Raw genomic sequence first — 18,984 nt, 5'->3', positions numbered from 1 at the left:
CCATTGTTTGTAGGCCGAGTAATTAATGAATCAGTGAGGCGCCCTCCTTAGTAGGGTGAAAATAGGCACTTCACCCTAGCATTTAAACGACTTAAGCGCTTATCAAGTAGCCGTTAAGACGCATTCAACATGCTTATTGGTTACTTGGGTAGTCTTTTTACACTTTTCAACAGCACACTTGCAAAAATGGTGATTATTTTGCTATGATACTAGTTTGGGTGTGTCATCTAACTGGCCCCAAGTTGATGCTAGTTACTGATGGGATGAACTCGCAATACGAAAATCAAACTATATCAAGTGAATTATGCCAATAAATGACACCTGACCGTGAAAGACCGTTTAACAACCAATCTCAACCGGGCATTTCTTTCAATCAACTTCTCGGAATGTAAATTTGGTGCTTTATTTTATCCTATATTTAACAATATTTACAGCTAATGCTACGATCGACCATCTCTCTATGTACAGGTAACTACAGAATTGACTATTGCACTGAACACATTCTCGCAGCTAGAGTTCCCTACAAAACAAACACTTCCTCGCAACCATTTCCCGTTCATCCCCGCCGCGACCCGGGAACGGTAAACGCCGCAATCAGATGGCTCTGGGGTTGTTGGGTTCGCTTGGGTCGCGGTGGTTTCGGCTTCGGTTCCACCAGCGCAACCGGTCGGCTCAGTTTGTACGGTGGATGCAGCAGTGGTTTTTTCAACCCACCACCATGATGATACAGGGGGGGTGGTTTCTGCGGTGGTCCCAAATATTGCGGCAAAATCGGCTTCCAGTTGCTGCTGCCAAGAGGGTAACGGTGGTACGGGTACTTCTTCCGGTATTCTAGAATGAGTAAATATTGGGGGGAGGGAGAGGAGGCAACGGAGAGGTTTCGGATCGGTATGACGAGGCGAGGATTTGTACGAAGAAGGCAGTCAATTAGTCAATGGTGAGGTGTGCTGTGCTGGTACTGGTCCGGTCTTTTGTTTTTTTTTCTGATCGGAATGTAAGCAATGGTCTGTACAAGTTCATTATCACCTTGACGGAAGGAATGGAAGGTTGATCCCTAGCAGTGAGTGACCAGCTGTTCCCACAACGACAGAAACCCCGAAACCGGTTCTGTTCAGGCTTAAAAGTACAACTCGGTTAATGCAATTCCACTCTATTTACAACCAGGGAGAGGGGGGGGGGTGGCTTAGTTCTCGTCAGTCATATGGTGCTGTTTACATAACCTATAATAACATATAAATACGGCGGCGAACAATTCAATTTACGCGCGGTTGGTTACAATCATTTGCAGGCATCGGATCTTGGTTCAAACTTCCTCGTATACGGCAGCAGTCAGCTTAAGGTTGGGAGCAGAATTCCAACCCGCAGCAGGCATTGATCCAAGCAGGCAGTGGGTGGATGTTTATAACTTTTTTTGCAAATCTACGAACCCAACGCTTGCTGCGTCGCCAATCGAGGGAAGTCTTTATTGTCAATTAAGCCGGATTTGGAAATGTGTTTTAATATTGATTTTTTATGAACATTCCCGTGACCATTTTTCTCATTACTCATCTAAATCCTTCAAATTTTAAGCACATTTTGGGTAGAACGAGATTTCCAGTCTTTTCTGATTGATAATATTTGTTCGAAAATACGCTGGAAGTGAAATATCTTACTCTTGCGAGTGTAATCTCCAGTGGTCTTTACTTGAGGCGAAAATGAGTCAGGTTCTAACCTCCACTCGTGTCAAAATGTATGAACTGACAGCGGTTAATTACCTGTCCAGCTAGCAATATCTTTTGAAGCCCAAATAAATGGTTTGAATAATTTTACTCAAAATCAAGAACAAAGTTCGTTGAAGGGTAAACAGATCGGTTGCATGAACAAACAGAACTTGTAGTGACTAAAGATGCTGAATTCCTCTGGATAAACATTCGCCATCTCTATCGTTTCTTTACCATTTATCTGTCAGTTTCAGTCCGATCGGGCTAACGAGTCCTGTCAATTGCGCTCATTCGAGGTTTCGAAGAGATTTTCTTCGGATTGAGTGCCATTGAGAGGTCTGGTGCTCGATTAGAATGACATTGACAGATACATGGTAAACAAACGATATAGATGGTGAGTCTTCAGCGTGTTTAATATTTAATTACCTATATGAGGTAACTTCTTGAGCATCGGCTTCTGTCATACGCAGACACAATACACTCACCAGTCAGCCGATCCACGATCTAACAAGGAAGCCAATTCATAACCACAAAATCAATCGACCCGACCCACGGACAGAAACCCAACCGCAACAGGGGGCCGGCCCACACAAAGACCCCGACCGACGCGAACTGTTGTCAAGTTGCTGAAGCTGCACGGTGGCGATCGAATTGCCCAGATAATGCGCACCTTCCCACCTTAACCGCATGGACAGCGCTGCGCTGCTGCTCCTCTAACAAACATCACAGTAGGCGACCATATGTTTTCGAGAAAAGTATTGCTATTTGCGACACAATTATTGCACCATAAAAGTTAATTCTTTCTTTCAACGGCGACGGTGGCGATCCGGGTGGCAGTATGTCATGACGATCTCCGATGGTGGTATCGAAACACTGTATACATACGCTTTGGGCTGATTGGTGCATAAATTGTAAGGTGGCTGACTGCTGTTGTTGGTTTACTGCTCGGTTCTAGCTAGTAGTCCGTTGAGTAACCGACCGATCAGGTTGACGACAAACAATTTATTGCTGCTTGCGAAACGGACCGACCTTGGAAAAGACCCCACCGATGGTAAGGTGAAAGCCGCTGAAAATCGAAAATTGAATTGCTCGTCACAATCGCCGACGGTCCCCCAATCAACTGTACAAGTCAAGTGTTGTGTTAGTGTATATGAGTCAATGTCAGTATCAAAAACAAGTAGTTTAATCAAAATCCATTCGCCATTAAATAAAAGTAAACAACCAATATACACACGTTTCATATTTACAGTTGCATAGTAGATGAGGTTAATTGGATCCATTAAAACCAGTTTGTTTTGCATGTTTCTTCCTTTTCTTTGTCTGCTTTTTTATACAATGTCAACTAGAATAATTTATTAAATAAAATAGTTAATAACCCTATGTTACAAGTTTTCCTATACAATTCGTTTTTTTTTTTTCGTTCTTCGGTGCTTCTTGGGTTCAATTTGTACAGGGCTTACTGCTGAAACAAAGAGCACCCCTGCTTCTCCTACGTTTTTTTACACTGTTATTCGCACGAGAACCAGGGGTCCCTAAAAGGTAAATCCTTTCTTATCAATAGATACCAAATTTGATATGGCAGCAAATTCGGCCCGAGCGAGCTCGAGTTTCCTTGACTTCTAGACTAACGTCTTAAACTAAGCGACTGCTAACCACTAACCAACACGCGTTGTGATGCTGCAGCTTTTCGTCGAAAGTAAACTTGACCGAAGAAGGAGTTAGAAAGGACTAAAATTTTCAAATTTCGAAATTACAGCGAATGATTAAACTAGACTAGAAGTATCTTAGATTTCTGAAAACAGAGTTAAAGGAATCTGCGAAAAAAATGAAAAGTGGGAACACTGTTTTAGCAAAAGGCGAAGCAGACTCTTTCCGGTGTTTGTTTTGACAGATTAGTGCGACCGACCAGTCGTAGCGTAGTAGGTCTGGTGGTTATTCACGAACATATTACTCTTACTAAACACGGCTTGCTTAGTTTTCCGGGTTTGCCACAGCCGAGGAATGGGAAGCTCAAAAATACACTAATAATGGACAAAGGATAAGGGAAACAAAAATTTAACATTAGGGCCACGGTCGCTGGATTATTTACATTTGGGACTTTTTTTCAATTAGTACGTATGTTATTTGTCTATCATGCAACTTATCGACTAAATTTCATGCAAAATTATACAATTTTTAAAAGTTATTATTAAAGGTTATTTGCGGCTAAGTGAAAGACGAACTGTCACTGTCATTGTTTATGCCACTTAGGCGCAAACGGATGCATTCTAATCGAGTTTTAATCACTTTTTCGTGAACACCAGAAACTGATGCCTAAAGAATATTTCATCGGAGATTCAACAGTTTAAATGGAATTTCTGTTTCTGTTATTCACGATACCCACTCGATCACCCCCAACACGCAAAGCTCGTCCGAAAATAGTTTAGTTTATATTTACAGCATTCCACTCGAGCATACCATTTTCCATGCTTTAGCTGTGTCCGCGTTTAAAGTACACCAACTTCCATTCATGCTTCATGCAAATGATTGTTCGCCTGTTCCTATTTTTTTGCTTCTAATGCACTTCTCTTAGAGGTTATGGAGTCTCGCATAGACTCATTCCCACCGTGGCGCGTTCAAACGACTAATTTAAATTGTTTAGAATCGCCATTCCGAAATTGGCATGAGAAAACAGCATGCAGTAAAAAATAACTTGTGTTAGAATCTAAAACCAATCACAGTATTGAAGTAATGCTAATATTAACTTAGTTCTAGGTAGTAAGGGGGTGGCAGGCAGTGGCTGGTAGTAGGCCAAATCGTTTGTTAGTAGCAGGTTTAATCATCGGACAGCTGACACCAGTTACACTCGTTTAAAGTGGTAGTAGGTAAGTGGTAGTAGAGTATGGTAACGAATCATTCGATTACGACTCAGTCTTACTTTGTGGAGTACTCGGAGGCACGAAACCGTAACCGGAAGCACCGACGACTACACCGCTGGATTCCATGGGACCGTCCGTTGGGGGTGGAGGGAACACGACCGGACCTGCAAAAAAATGGGGTAGAAGGGCAAAGATTTTTCATTTTTAGGCGCACAAATACCATGTTAAATTTTCCAGGCTGATTTTGTCCAGTCTCATCTAGTCCAGTCTACTCTAGACTAGACTGGGCAAGTCTAGTCCAGTCTAGTCTAGTCCAGTCTAGTCTAGTCCAGTCCAGTCCAGTCTAGTCTAGTCTAGTCTAGTCTAGTCCAGTCTAGTATAGTCCAGTCTAGTCTAGTCCAGTCCAGTCTAGTCTAGTCCAGTCTAGTCTAGTCCAGTCTAGTCTAGTCCAGTCTAGTCTAGTCTAGTCTAGTCCAGTCTAGTCTAGTCCAGTCTAGTCTAGTCTAGTCTAGTCCAGTCTAGTCTAGTCCAGTCTAGTCTAGTCCAGTCTAGTCTAGTCCAGTCTAGTCTAGTCCAGTCTAGTCTAGTCCAGTCTAGTCTAGTCCAGTCTAGTCTAGTCTAGTCCAGTCTAGTCTAGTCCAGTCTAGTCTAGTCCAGTCTAGTCTAGTCCAGTCTAGTCTAGTCCAGTCTAGTCTAGTCCAGTCTAGTCTAGTCCAGTCTAGTCTAGTCCAGTCTAGTCTAGTCCAGTCTAGTCTAGTCCAGTCTAGTCTAGTCCAGTCTAGTCTAGTCCAGTCTAGTCTAGTCCAGTCTAGTCTAGTCCAGTCCAGTCCAGTCTAGTCTAGTCCAGTCTAGTCTAGTCCAGTCTAGTCTAGTCCAGTCTAGTCTAGTCCAGTCTAGTCTAGTCCAGTCTAGTCTAGTCCAGTCTAGTCTAGTCCAGTCTAGTCTAGTCCAGTCTAGTCCAGTCTAGTCTAGTCTAGTCCAGTCTAGTCTAGTCCAGTCTAGTCTAGTCCAGTCTAGTCTAGTCCAGTCTAGTCTAGTCCAGTCTAGTCTAGTCCAGTCTAGTCTAGTCCAGTCTAGTCTAGTCCAGTCTAGTCTAGTCCAGTCTAGTCTAGTCCAGTCTAGTCTAGTCCAGTCTAGTCTAGTCCAGTTTAGTCTAGTCCAGTCTAGTCTAGTCCAGTCTAGTCTAGTCCAGTCTAGTCTAGTCCAGTCTAGTCTAGTCCAGTCTAGTCTAGTCCAGTCTAGTCTAGTCCAGTCTAGTCTAGTCCAGTCTAGTCTAGTCCAGTCTAGTCTAGTCCAGTCTAGTCTAGTCCAGTCTAGTCTAGTCCAGTCTAGTCTAGTCCAGTCTAGTCTAGTCCAGTCTAGTCTAGTCCAGTCTAGTCCAGTCTAGTCTAGTCCAGTCTAGTCTAGTCCAGTCTAGTCTAGTCCAGTCTAGTCTAGTCCAGTCTAGTCTAGTCCAGTCTAGTCTAGTCCAGTCTAGTCTAGCCCAGTCTAGTCTAGTCCAGTCTAGTCCAGTCTAGTCTAGTCCAGTCTAGTCTAGTCCAGTCTAGTCTAGTCCAGTCTAGTCTAGTCCAGTCTAGTCTAGTCCAGTCTAGTCTAGTCCAGTCTAGTCTAGTCCAGTCTAGTCTAGTCCAGTCTAGTCTAGTCCAGTCTAGTCTAGTCCAGTCTAGTCTAGTCCAGTCTAGTCTAGTCCAGTCTAGTCTAGTCCAGTCTAGTCTAGTCTAGTCTAGTCCAGTCTAGTCTAGTCTAGTCTAGTCCAGTCTAGTCCAGTCTAGTCTAGTCCAGTCTAGTCTAGTCTAGTCCAGTCTAGTCTAGTCCAGTCTAGTCTAGTCCAGTCTAGTCTAGTCCAGTCTAGTCTAGTCCAGTCTAGTCTAGTCCAGTCTAGTCTAGTCTAGTCCAGTCTAGTCTAGTCCAGTCTAGTCTAGTCCAGTCTAGTCTAGTCCAGTCTAGTCTAGTCCAGTCTAGTCCAGTCTAGTCTAGTCCAGTCTAGTCTAGTCCAGTCTAGTCTAGTCCAGTCTAGTCTAGTCCAGTCTAGTCTAGTCCAGTCTAGTCTAGTCCAGTCTAGTCTAGTCTAGTCCAGTCTAGTCTAGTCCAGTCTAGTCTAGTCCAGTTTAGTCTAGTCCAGTCTAGTCTAGTCCAGTCTAGTCTAGTCCAGTCTAGTCTAGTCCAGTCTAGTCTAGTCCAGTCTAGTCTAGTCCAGTCTAGTCTAGTCCAGTCTAGTCTAGTCCAGTCTAGTCTAGTCCAGTCTAGTCTAGTCCAGTCTAGTCTAGTCCAGTCTAGTCTAGTCCAGTCTAGTCTAGTCCAGTCTAGTCTAGTCCAGTCTAGTCTAGTCCAGTCTAGTCTAGTCCAGTCTAGTCTAGTCCAGTCTAGTCTAGTCCAGTCTAGTCTAGTCCAGTCTAGTCTAGTCCAGTCTAGTCTAGTCCAGTCTAGTCTAGCCCAGTCTAGTCCAGTCTAGTCTAGTCCAGTCTAGTCTAGTCCAGTCTAGTCTAGTCCAGTCTAGTCTAGTCCAGTCTAGTCTAGTTCAGTCTAGTCTAGTCTAGTCTAGTTCAGTCTAGTCCAGTCTAGTCTAGTCTAGTCTACTCTAGTCCAGTCTAGTCTAGTCTAGTCTAGTCCAGTCCAGTCTAGTCTTGTCCAGTCTAGTCTAGTATAGTCTAGTCTAGTCCAGTCTAGTCCAGCCCAGTCTAGTCTAGTCCAGTCTAGTCTAGTCTAGTCCAGTCTAGTCCAGTCTAGTCTAGTCCAGTCCAGTCTAGTCTAGTCCAGTCTAGTCTAGTCCAGTCTAGTCTAGTCCAGTCTAGTCTAGTCCAGTCTAGTCTAGTCCAGTCTAGTCTAGTCCAGTCTAGTCTAGTCCAGTCTAGTCTAGTCCAGTCTAGTCTAGTCCAGTCCAGTCTAGTCTAGTCCAGTCTAGTCTAGTCCAGTCTAGTCTAGTCCAGTCTAGTCTAGTCCAGTCTAGTCTAGTCCAGTCTAGTCTAGTCCAGTCTAGTCTAGTCCAGTCTAGTCTAGTCCAGTCTAGTCTAGTCCAGTCTAGTCTAGTCCAGTCTAGTCTAGTCCAGTCTAGTCTAGTCCAGTCTAGTCTAGTCCAGTCTAGTCTAGTCCAGTCTAGTCTAGTCCAGTCTAGTCTAGTCCAGTCTAGTCTAGTCCAGTCTAGTCTAGTCCAGTCTAGTCTAGTCCAGTCTAGTCTAGTCCAGTCTAGTCTAGTCCAGTCTAGTCTAGTCCAGTCTAGTCTAGTCCAGTCCAGTCTAGTCTAGTCCAGTCTAGTCTAGTCCAGTCTAGTCTAGTCCAGTCTAGTCTAGTCCAGTCTAGTCTAGTCCAGTCTAGTCTAGTCCAGTCTAGTCTAGTCCAGTCTAGTCTAGTCCAGTCCAGTCTAGTCTAGTCTAGTCCAGTCTAGTCTAGTCCAGTCTAGTCTAGTCCAGTCTAGTCTGGTCAAGTCCAGTCTAGTCTGGTCAAGTCCAGTCTAGTCCAGTCTAGTCTAGGCCAGTCTAGTCTAGTCCAGTCTACTAGTTGAAGTCTAGTCTAGTCTTAGTTTTCGGTTCTGCGATACCTGAAGAAGCATAAAGTCTGCGATTTCAGAAACAGCAAAATAATAAGCTTATTTCACTGCACATCACCACGGAAACCAAGCACATTTCGGCATCCCGAACCGCGGTTGAACGACTTCTTTTATATCAAACGGTCAGACTGACATAAACTCCCTGAAAAAAAAAACAAGAATCTATACCACCTACTCACCTCGGTTCTGTCGTGGATCGCGCCCGCTAGCCGCGGTTAGTCGATTGGAGCTAAAGTCCGCATCAGCGAAGGCACTCGGTCCACCAAAGTCCCCGGTCAGCGAGCTCAGATCGAACGCCGTCAGGGGTCTTCCATAGTGCTGTGCCGTCACCAGCACCAGGGACATCAGAAGCGCGAGGCAGATGGCGAGCTGTGTTGTGAAAGAGGAATAGAAAACAATAATCAATTGAAATCTGTTGAATGAAAACATCTGTGGAAGCTGCTAATTGCCGGCGAAATGCCTTCAAAAGTGGGTGAGTTGAAGGCGAAAAGCGATAAAACGACATCAAAGAAACAATGGCCGGCCTGTTCCAAATAATCACTGCGCCGACGAGGCAGTTGTGTGTGACCACCGAGCGAATTAAAAGTAAAACAAAAAGAGGAAAAGCTTAACACAATTATAAAGACACGACACCGAGTGGGGAAGAGGGGGTGCTGTGAGGAAACAAAAACCGTCAGACCGAAATCATGATCAAGGTTACGGGAAGTCCCGCTATAAGCGCGCGGTGCAGTGTCGACCATGCGTAGGTTAACCGATGCTGCAGACTGCACTTGAATTATTGATTAAATTTGCCTTATAGAGGGGAAGCTGATTGAAAGTTGTTTTTTGTGATCATATGATCGTAGCATGCGGTGTACAAGTCTTTCAACTATCGAGTTTGACGTTTTGTGTGGTGTGTCAAGGTAGCTATATAAATAAATGTTTCAATCATGTAGATTTCTTAAAAATTCGCGAAAATGTGCTACTGTGTTTTACTTTCACAGTTTAACATCTTCACCTCTCCTCAATTAAAATTTCTGACAGCTGATTTACAACCACAGATGCAATGTATCGCCAAAGGATTTGGCTTCACGAATTACCTAACCTCAACCGGTTTTTGCAGAGCAAAATATTTTGTTTTCCTCACGAATTCAAACGTCAAAACGGCACAATACCAACTAAGCTGGACAAGTCTATAACAAATCTGCATCCAATTTGAAAAATAACATTTCAGTTCCATTTTTGAATCAACTTTGCACTTCCTCGCCGAAAAATCTGTTCACCATTCGTCTTGCTCTGATCTACTGTTCGATGCTTGGTAGATGTAAAACTAATTTCTTGCAGGGCTTTGGCGTCTTACACGCAACGCAAAATGCATTCTAAATTTTAATATGGAGGAAATTAAATGCATTTAATTTCGATGATTTTTAAAATGCATCACAAGGGATCTGCCCCTAGTATATAAACCATTCCAACTTCTAAACATCGCACCGGAAGCTCCGGCGAAATCGGCTATTACAGTCGCAGTATGGGCTTTAAACAGCTGTGAATACTAATTCAAATTATGTCATCGTTCCTACTCAACTCTAGATTTTAAATGATTTCGAAAACCGAAAAATTTCGATTTGAGTCGGGTTTCCGCTAGAATTCAAATTACCATTCTGGTTGATTTCAGCCAGAATACCGAAAAGCGTAAAAAGGGATCTAGTAATCAGTAACTTTTTGATGTCGGAAGCTCTTTTTTCTGTGTAGTAAAGTTCAATAGTTAGAACAACATTAATAGAGATTAATTCATGTGGCGTGCGTCCTGTTGCCTCGTCTGTGAACAGCTTTAAGGACCGCTGCCGGAGCATCCAACAATAACGCTGGGAAAACTCTCCTGTTGCCGTCCTGGCCGGATGGAAGAGACCAAAAGTTCTACACGCAACTACTAGTTTCCATGTAGGTAAGATCGCAGATTGAACATTGCTAATCCAGTGTATAGTTGCTAAGAGTACTCTTCGACCGCATCGATTGCATTCGTGCGCGTTTTGTCGCGGTTTTGAAGGTTTGAAAGTGTCACTCAAATATGACGATCTCCTAGTAATCCCCCAATTGCAATAAAAGCGTCGCTCTTCAAGCCACAGGAACAGATGGACTGCCAAACGAGATATATCATTGCGAACTACTGCAGCTTACTGTGTTTGAAACTCTCTTCCATCTTTCATCTTCCAGTCGACGTATGATATGCCCGTTCAGGAAACTGTTTAAAGGTTATCATCAAGTACTTTTCGTCATTGTACAGAATGCTATCAAACTTCGTCAGCATCTTCATGTATAGCATCCCCGACTTGTTTTGCTTATCGTGACGATTTGGAGTCACCAGCTTCTTGTAAGTCGAAAGTTTGGTTTCTTTTTTAGCTCGATGCATGGCAGTAGATGACACTCCAAGCTTGCTTTCGACATTTCAGACGGAGAGGTTGGCGTTCTGCTTGAAACAGCTGTCCACTCTTTTCGTCATTTTCGCGGCTTCCTGCTTTTGATATCCCCCTGTCCAGTCTTCTTGACTGTCGACAAACGTTTTCCAAAAACACTTTTAGTACGTTGGGGACAGTTGATTTGGCCACTTTCAACAATTTCACCAACTTGGCAAATGTCAAAATCAAACAGTAGGATGAGTTTGTGTTTGTGTCAATATTGTCATGGCTAGAACTTTGATTTTCGCTGTTACATGTTTGGTACTTTTTGTGTTTTCGAATGACTCTAGGACTAGGGGCAGATCGCTTGCGATGCATTTTTAAAATTACATGCATTTCTTTCCATAAAAATTCGAAAACCCTATTCAAAACAACTAGCCCTACATTCAACAAAACGTCGGATAAAGTGGATGAGCGTAGGACTAGGGGTAGATCACTCTAGAAATGTATAACAAATTTGCATCAGATTAGAAAAAATGCATTTAATTTCCATTTTTGCCTAAACTTTGCACTCCTCGCAGAAAGGTTTGTTTAACAAACGTCCTACGCTGATTCACTTTGTTCGACGTTTTGTTGAATGTAGGGCTAATTTTTGTAGGGTTTTGACGTCTTACACGCAACGCAAAATATATTGCACGCAACGCAAAATGCATTATGAATTTCTATTTTGATGAAAAGAAATGCATTTAATTTAACTGATTTTTAAAAATGCATTGAGATGACCTGTCCTCGAAAGTCAAGTAAGAGGGAGGTTGATTAAGCTCCAAGTGTCGTTTGTGACGGATTCCATTTCTTCATACTTCGCAATGAATTGCTTTGTATAATCCGTGCTAGCACGCGGTGCCTAATCGTGTAGGCGAATTTCCGTCAGATCAGGGTCCACACACTTAATTTTTCTACCGAATCACAGCTTTTTTCACATCTTTTGCCACAATCTCAACAGCTGCGATCTCAGTAAACGATTTTTTGTCTGAGATCTCAGCAAAAGTGACGTTCCACAGCTGATACTCGGAAAATATTTCACCGAAAATCAGCAAACAAATCTCACTATCAGATTCTAAATTTACTGACGAACCGAATTGAGTGTGCATATGCACGAGGATCTTGGTTTTGACTTTTTCATATTCGACGTCGTGTTGCATGCTGTGCTTCGCTATGAAGCTTTTTGTCTCGGCTAAGGAGTTGAACGTTATTAGTATTACTTGTCTCGTATGATGAAGCTGTATGTGTGACATTTCTGTGAGCACAGATCCTATTTTCACCTTAATCAACTTTTCCACTTTGCGCACCATAGGTCTACGACGGGTCTGCCCAAAGTCAATCGCGATTGTGTTCTCCAGTAGTAAGCGATTTTTTTGTGTGATCACTTATTTCACTCACAGTTGAAGGAAAGGGACTTTGCTGTGTCGACAAGTTAAACGTACACGCTAGAGCGGCGCGGGTGGTAATTGTTGTCTGTATGTTCACAAGCGGTGCGCTTTTTGACTTCTGATTTGTACAACATGAGGAAGCACACTGCTGCTTAGTCTTCTATAAAAATTCTTTTTTGACATCTCATCAATTTGTTCTTCTCATCAATTTGTTGAAACTTCACGAAACAGAAATGCGTAAATCTATGTCACGTTTCTGCTTAATACGTGGATGTATTCGTGCGGAGGTTATAAATATGACTGAATGTACGTAGATTATTCAGGCGGTGAAGCTATCACCTTCCACCTCCGGTGCTAAATATGTGTACATTAAAAACAAATATATCAATAAATAGGCGCAAACAACTTTCTTCAGAAGAATCACTGCCGATCAGTGAGACATGACTCATATACCCTGTTTTGAGAATCAAGAGGCTTTCCATTCTCTGGAGAAGTCCTAGAGCAAACAATATGGCTAAAGGTTGTTCAACATTTCTTCGTGCTTCCTATTTAATCACTTTTTTATCGATCACAATATCACCGCTATTTTCGTTGCAACATTGCAGTTTACTTTCCGAAAATTGTTTGGTTTGTATTGTCGTTACAAGGAGGAGAGTGGAAAAACTCTAGAAAGAGAACTTCGTAGACTCCATTTTGGATCATTTAGATTCAGGTTTTGCTATCAAAAATAAATCCAGTCGAGCTACTGCCTATCATGATTGCATTGGAGATGTTACCAAACAATGGCGGCTTAAAGATTGTTCAGAATTAAATTGCATCAGTTTATAATTGCTGTAACTTTTTCCAATGGGTATTTTATATTGAAATTTTGGGTGAAATTAGTTTGTGTATTGTTTGCATTGTGTAAATTTCACTAGCAATCGTGCAACCATTGTAAAAATGGAGCCGCCGTGCCATTTACAAGAAACTGAGAATAATCCTATTTGTGTTATGTTTTGTTTTGAAACGGTAACATGAACCTTTGACCGTAGGTAGGAAGGAAAAAGCGGCCAAAATGGATCTCCGTGTAGGGTGAAGGACCGTCAACCGTGCACCGATTCGTAATAAACGGCAGAATACCGTGGGAGAATGACATGTGCGGAAGCTCTGTGTCCAACTGTTGACGAAACCGCATTGTCTCGTAAGCGACGATGAGGCTTATGGGAAAGCATATTTCCAGAAGCGTCTTGGGCTCCTTTTCTTCACTTTTCCTTGTCATAAGTTCAACGTCCCTGAGAAGGTTGGAAAGCAGAAGATGTCCAAGTTTGTCAAAAAATACATAATGTGGCAGGCAATTTGCTCGTGTGGAAAGCGGAGCATCCCGTTCGTGACCATCGGAACGGTCACTGTGTAGCAGTACTTGAAAGAATATGCGTTCAAACGCGTCTACCTCCATTTTTTACGATGACCCTATGGTTTTCTGGGCGGATTTAGTCTCGGTTCAACACTCGAAAGATGTTCTGGAGTGGTACAAAGTTAAGAAGGTTAATTTCGTGCCCAAGGATCTTAATTCTTCGAACGTACAAGAATTGCGGCCAATAGAGAGTCATATTAGAAAATAAACGCTAAGCTGACTACTCTGTACTGCTTAGAATGGTTTTGTTTATGTTCTATTTTGTAGAAAAGAGTTCGTGATTCGCTGATTCGTCACTTTTTAACTGGACTTATACAATCTTTCAGAAGATTAAAATTACTGCATTCTAATTAATAGCCTAAAACGTATTCTACTTCACACCGATTATGTCTCTTACATTACTCTACCGCCTGCTTTAAGGCACGAATGTATGAAACAACAATTCACAGAGTGTCGTTCCCTTCGTATAATCTGCTTTACTAAGGATTAGACTAGAGATCTTTTCGCTATAAACTCCGAAATGAATCATTTCCATGTCCTTGTCAACGACCACTAAATATTGAACCTTCTAGTACAAATGTTGCTACTAACAACCTCCGCTAACTGTCGAACACCCAACCACGGTAAATTATCGATAGATACCAAAAATCCATCAACCCATATGCCACACCAAAACAAAGATAGCACCTCCCCATTTCAACCGGCCTCCTTCGCTCGCTAGGGGCCTTACGCAATGTAGACTTGCTACTTTTCGCGTAACAATTGTAAGGCCACCGCACTGAAGTTACCCACATTTACACCTCACACACCGGAGCTGATTGCTTCGTCTTTGCATGCATATCTTTTATTTTAGCTTGTTCCGATGATCCTCACGCTGCTGCTGGCTAATGATGGGTTCCGCCACACACTATCGTAGGTCTGCGCGGGGCTCAGCCGAGTATTCAACGAGCCCGCATAATGCGATTATCTTCGAACCGGTCGGATTCGACGACTGAAGACTCACCTTGCCTCAGAAACTGGCAGTTCCTCAGATTACGTCATTTGGGCTGGAATTTTTTAACATTATCTATTGGGTTCATTTATTGGGATAGTATTTAGACAGACGCGTGTGACGCAATTTATGGTCGATCATGACAAAGTCGTGAAAATGCCGGCACATTAATGCGATGATGAGATAATAGGCAAATTGGCTGCAGGTTGGTGTGAAAGTTATTGTTACTTTCATCAATAGAGCCATTAAGTTAAAACTGTTTTTTTTGTCTATTCCGATGAAGTGGATGTTTGCAATAAAGTATTTTGTTTTTGGTAAAATACAACTTTACGTTCGACAACCATCATTCTTCGTTCGTTAACTGTCAAAAAACTAACCCCTGTGGCGGAAGTTACCGTCAAAGTTTGCCGCTAATATCAAGCAATAAATTTTACGAAAATGCATTTCGTAAAATATTAAAATCCGTTCTAAACATTCTGAAAAAAGTATTTTCACATTCAGAAAGTCGTTGTCTAAATTCCTACTAATTTCAAAACAAACCCAATTGAGCTGGTACCACTTCACGACACAATGTTGCCCAGCCATTGAAACTTTATTTATCTACGATTGCTCACATTTTTCATCGATCTTCGTTGTTTGTTGCACCGTTCAACCACGGCCTCGGGCCAGAGATACATGTCGGGATCATGATATTTCTCATATAAACATCACATATTTTGCACTCATGGTTGCGAAAATTGCCTTGCGGCAGACCTATTGCAACCTGTTGGTGACTGAAAGATTTTATTCTTTCGTTTTAATATCACAGGAAACTTACCACAATAGGCGAGACTAGACGATTCAGAGATCAAGGTGGATTAGTAAAGTGTTTTTGGTTCGAGGTCGGACGTACCTACCGGGAAAGCACTCATCTGTCAAAAACTACCTAACCGGTCGAAAGCCAGCAACTGGAACCGAAGGGGTTTTCATCCGATATCCATTGACATAAAGAATCGAAAATAGGCTTTTAAGCCGCAAGGCTGCTTGGTGGTAAATCTTGTTAAAAGCAACGTTTATGTAGGGTTGGTGTACCTTTAATGCACTCATATGTCAAATTAGTATACCGCACAAAAGCACGGTAGTGGGTAAATATGAATGCTCTTTCTTCTGCCAGTCGGTCGCCATTCAATTAGATACAGCTACCAACGAAATGTTCAACCACAACGTACCTACATATTTGCTGATCGTTGCAATGTAGTTATGCAACGCCTGCGAGCTAAAATTCTATTAGCCCAAAACGTTGGTCGACGTCTCGGGGTGCCAAATCGGTACCGACACAGAGAAAAGTATAAAATTGCAATTATGGCGAGAAACAAAAACCGTTTGTTATACTCACTCAATTAGCGACTTTTTTCGGTGATTTTCCACTAATTTTCTGCATGAATTCGGATTGGTTACAGGGGACGGTAGTTCTTTGATTCGATCGGTTGGTAACGATCGTCTATTCGACTGAAAACAAATAGCGTAAATGATCGGACGGTTGCATAATTTTAAGCGCGACACACGTCGTCGCCATTAAGACATTTGCAATTTTTTAATACGCGAAGGATGTCGCGTTCCGTGACGATAGCCATCGGAATCGACGGGTGGTCCTCATGGCCCGACGGAAATTCAACATGACCTAGATTCGGTACGGTACGGTCCACGCGAGAGTCCGAGACCGACGATGTTGCGGTAATAACATTCTTTTGTTCTCACCGTTACGTTGATCATCGGCTGGGCCGGCGGTTCGATTGTTGTTGTTTCTGGTGACCCTCAAGTTACAGCTGATTCACGTCGCAGTGAGCGACCCCTAAATCTATTGGGGATTGGCGGTGAGGGCGCGACGGTAGCGGTATCTTAGCAGGCCTGGGCAATAGCTACCGCCAATGACGACAATAGTACGAAATTTATAACACGTCATGTGTCTCACTAACCTATAGGAAAACATTTGTGGCGAGGGCACAAGTTCAAGGAGTTTTTATTCTCAGGTGATTCGATTATCAAAAACGCCAATCAGTCATGTTGGTTCTCAAAACGACAGCTAACAACATTGTTTACTAGTGACTAGTGATGAAACCTATATGTTTGCTTGGATTTCCGTTTGCACACAAAGTTGTTTGCTGTCGTTATTTTCCCCCGCAGCATGTTGCACGCTTACCTCACTTCTCACCTAGTTACTGCCAAAGCCGAATCACCTTAGAACTCTAAGCACCTTGCACAAGTTGATGGTGATTGTTTATATGCAATCTGAAAAGCATTCGGATTGCTATGATTGAATTCAAATATGTTTGCTCGTGAGAGGAACGAAGTGTGTGAGTTCAAAGAGAATTTTGACAGTTGGCTTTTAGGCCGTAATCATATGTTTATCGAGAAAAGAACGTATTCGCTAGGATAACAATTTGACACTGGGTGGAAATATACCTATTTTTACTTCCTCTCGCCGTAAAGTGTAGTTGTTTTGGCAACATTATGTAGACCGCTGTTCTGTACCGTTCACATTTAGTTGTAAATTGTTGTTCATTTCGGCGTTTGTTTGTGCAGATAGGTGTAGCAATTTTTGTTGGACATTTGTGTATGAATCACATAGGGCTTAGGTAGGCCACCGCTCTCCTCTAGTTATCCTCTAGGGAGAAATATGCGGAGGAAAAAAGGCACGTTACTCAGTTATAGGAACAGCAAGCAATCGATGATGGATCCATTTCCCGCAGAAAACCATTCTTTACCCTATCGAACAACGTAAACAATCTACAGAAGATAGATTAGATGCATAAAATATACCATGCGGTAGCTTTCGGACAAAAATCATCTCTTCAGATCAACCAAGAGCAACACTGCCGGCAACGCAACCATCCGGAAAAAATCCGATAGAGGATATTACCGATGATTCCGCCGGGAATCCGACCTTTGGATATAGGTTGGTTACCCTAATTGAACAGCATTATTCTTGTCAGGAAAGTTCAACTTACATTATCGCCTATTGATAGTTTGTTGTCTAATTTTTATCAACAAAAATTAAAAATGCACATTACTACCCAAAAATATTGCACCAATGCAGTCAAATAATGATCGACTGGCTCAATTTGCTCTAACACGATATGAATAAAGTTTTACGAAAACTACCTTTCGTAAGTCTCGAAACAGAGGTACCTTGCCTCGCCCTTTACGGCGAGTGCGCTGCTTTTGCTATCTAGGTTATATTGCATATATTCAAATGCAGTTAAGTATGCCGAATATAATTGTCAATAGCAGTTGCATAGCGAATAAACCCACATCATTACAATAGCATTATATCCGCTTTAAATTCGCCATATAATAGCACTAAATGCATATGTAAAGCATATATGCTTTAAAGATCCTTGAAGTAGGTATGCGTTATGGTAGCTTTATATCTGCGTATAGAGCCATAATGCTATATTTCGGCTGCTCCTGTATCCATTCGCGATGCTAATATAGAGATTAATTGCATTGTAAATGCTACAATGGAGCTTCAATGCAACATTACTGCAAATGTATTGCCAATATTGTGCAATGGCTTATTGCTGATAGGGATCTTTAGGATTGTGCGGGTTAAGGCATTTTCTGATGCAGATTAGCACCGTGAGTTAATATCCCAATTCTTTTTCTATTTTTAAACCTGAAACTATTGAAAAAAACATTTTTTTAGTTTGTTTCCTTTTAGGACCATAACACATCCAAACCCATGCGACTTGCACTACTCTATAGGTTGCCTCATTAGATCTACCATAGTTTGCAGATAATATTTGAGATGGCAGGCTGCTAGCGGATTGTAAAAGTACCAGATCATGCTTTGTGGGGTGTTGTCCCGGTTAACAATGAGGCGAACGAGATATTTGCAGATACGTCATTTAGTAGGACAACTGTCAGTTTGCTGGCTAAATTTAATTAGTTTTTTTTTTAATTTAAAAATCAGAAAAAAATAATTAGGGTTTAAAAATGATATGAGTGTACTCGTAAGGACACCCGCTATCAGTACATATGAAAAATTGACACAATTTTTCCAAATTAAAGATCCCTATTAGCGATACAAGTATTTTCTTTCAAATGCTATCTATCTTTTATAGGTACCCAGTCACTCCGCTATTACTGCACGATTTGACTAGAACAGGTGCAGCAACTGACTTCGTTGGTCGAGAACCAGTTTTCCACTGTCGATTGGTTTGGATAAAGCACAAGATTCATGTGTTGCATTTTTTCCAACACAATTGCAGTATTCTAGTCAGGGCACTGATTAGACATTGGAAACTCAATTATCACAGGCCTGCTATTCAGCATGCTGAGTATTTTTCGCGCGGTCTTTGTGAATTCGATTACTGAACTTTATATCATTTGTCCCTCTGTTCATCCTACTCGATTAAACATAAAAAGTAGAACAGTGCCTACTATCTCTGTTTAACGCATAGGTATCCGACAACATCCTCAGTACCTTCGCAACGCTACAAACATTCCTTTGGACGAACTCGTTCCTCTGGCACTCCAAACATGTCGATAGGGCCCATAATTGAGACATTAGAACCCTGGCGCACCTGGTTTGGATATCCCAACTATCTTCGAAACCGTTAGAAATTTTACACAAGTTGAATGCTGAAGATGGACTGTCTGTTCTCTGTGAGTGAAGTGTCAAGCGGATGTCAAACCGCAGACGATCGTCGGC

General features: G+C 42.1%; 1 protein-coding gene across 2 annotated transcripts in view; it reads right to left on the bottom strand.

Moving 5' to 3' along the window:
* Positions 1-389: 389 nt before the first annotated feature.
* Positions 390-18,984, bottom strand: part of LOC131677177 (synapsin-1) — a 34,763-nt gene continuing 16,168 nt past the window's right edge. Inside the window, exons 2-4 of one of the 2 annotated variants that reach the window (XM_058956871.1) lie at positions 8,282-8,471; positions 4,618-4,722; positions 390-831 (exon numbers count right to left, since the gene is read on the bottom strand). In XM_058956871.1, the coding sequence (XP_058812854.1) occupies positions 557-831; positions 4,618-4,722; positions 8,282-8,471 (570 nt within the window). In that variant the 3' untranslated portion in view covers positions 390-556. Of the gene's footprint in view, positions 832-3,038; positions 3,515-4,617; positions 4,723-8,281; positions 8,472-18,984 lie in introns of those variants that run through there. The other variant, XM_058956872.1, reaches the window with a different exon arrangement.

The sequence above is a fragment of the Topomyia yanbarensis genome, chromosome 1 (genome assembly GCF_030247195.1).
Source record: "Topomyia yanbarensis strain Yona2022 chromosome 1, ASM3024719v1, whole genome shotgun sequence".
Taxonomy (NCBI): domain Eukaryota; kingdom Metazoa; phylum Arthropoda; class Insecta; order Diptera; family Culicidae; genus Topomyia; species Topomyia yanbarensis.
Note: the sequence above shows the minus strand (reverse complement) of the source record. Positions and strands in the feature narration are given on the sequence as shown.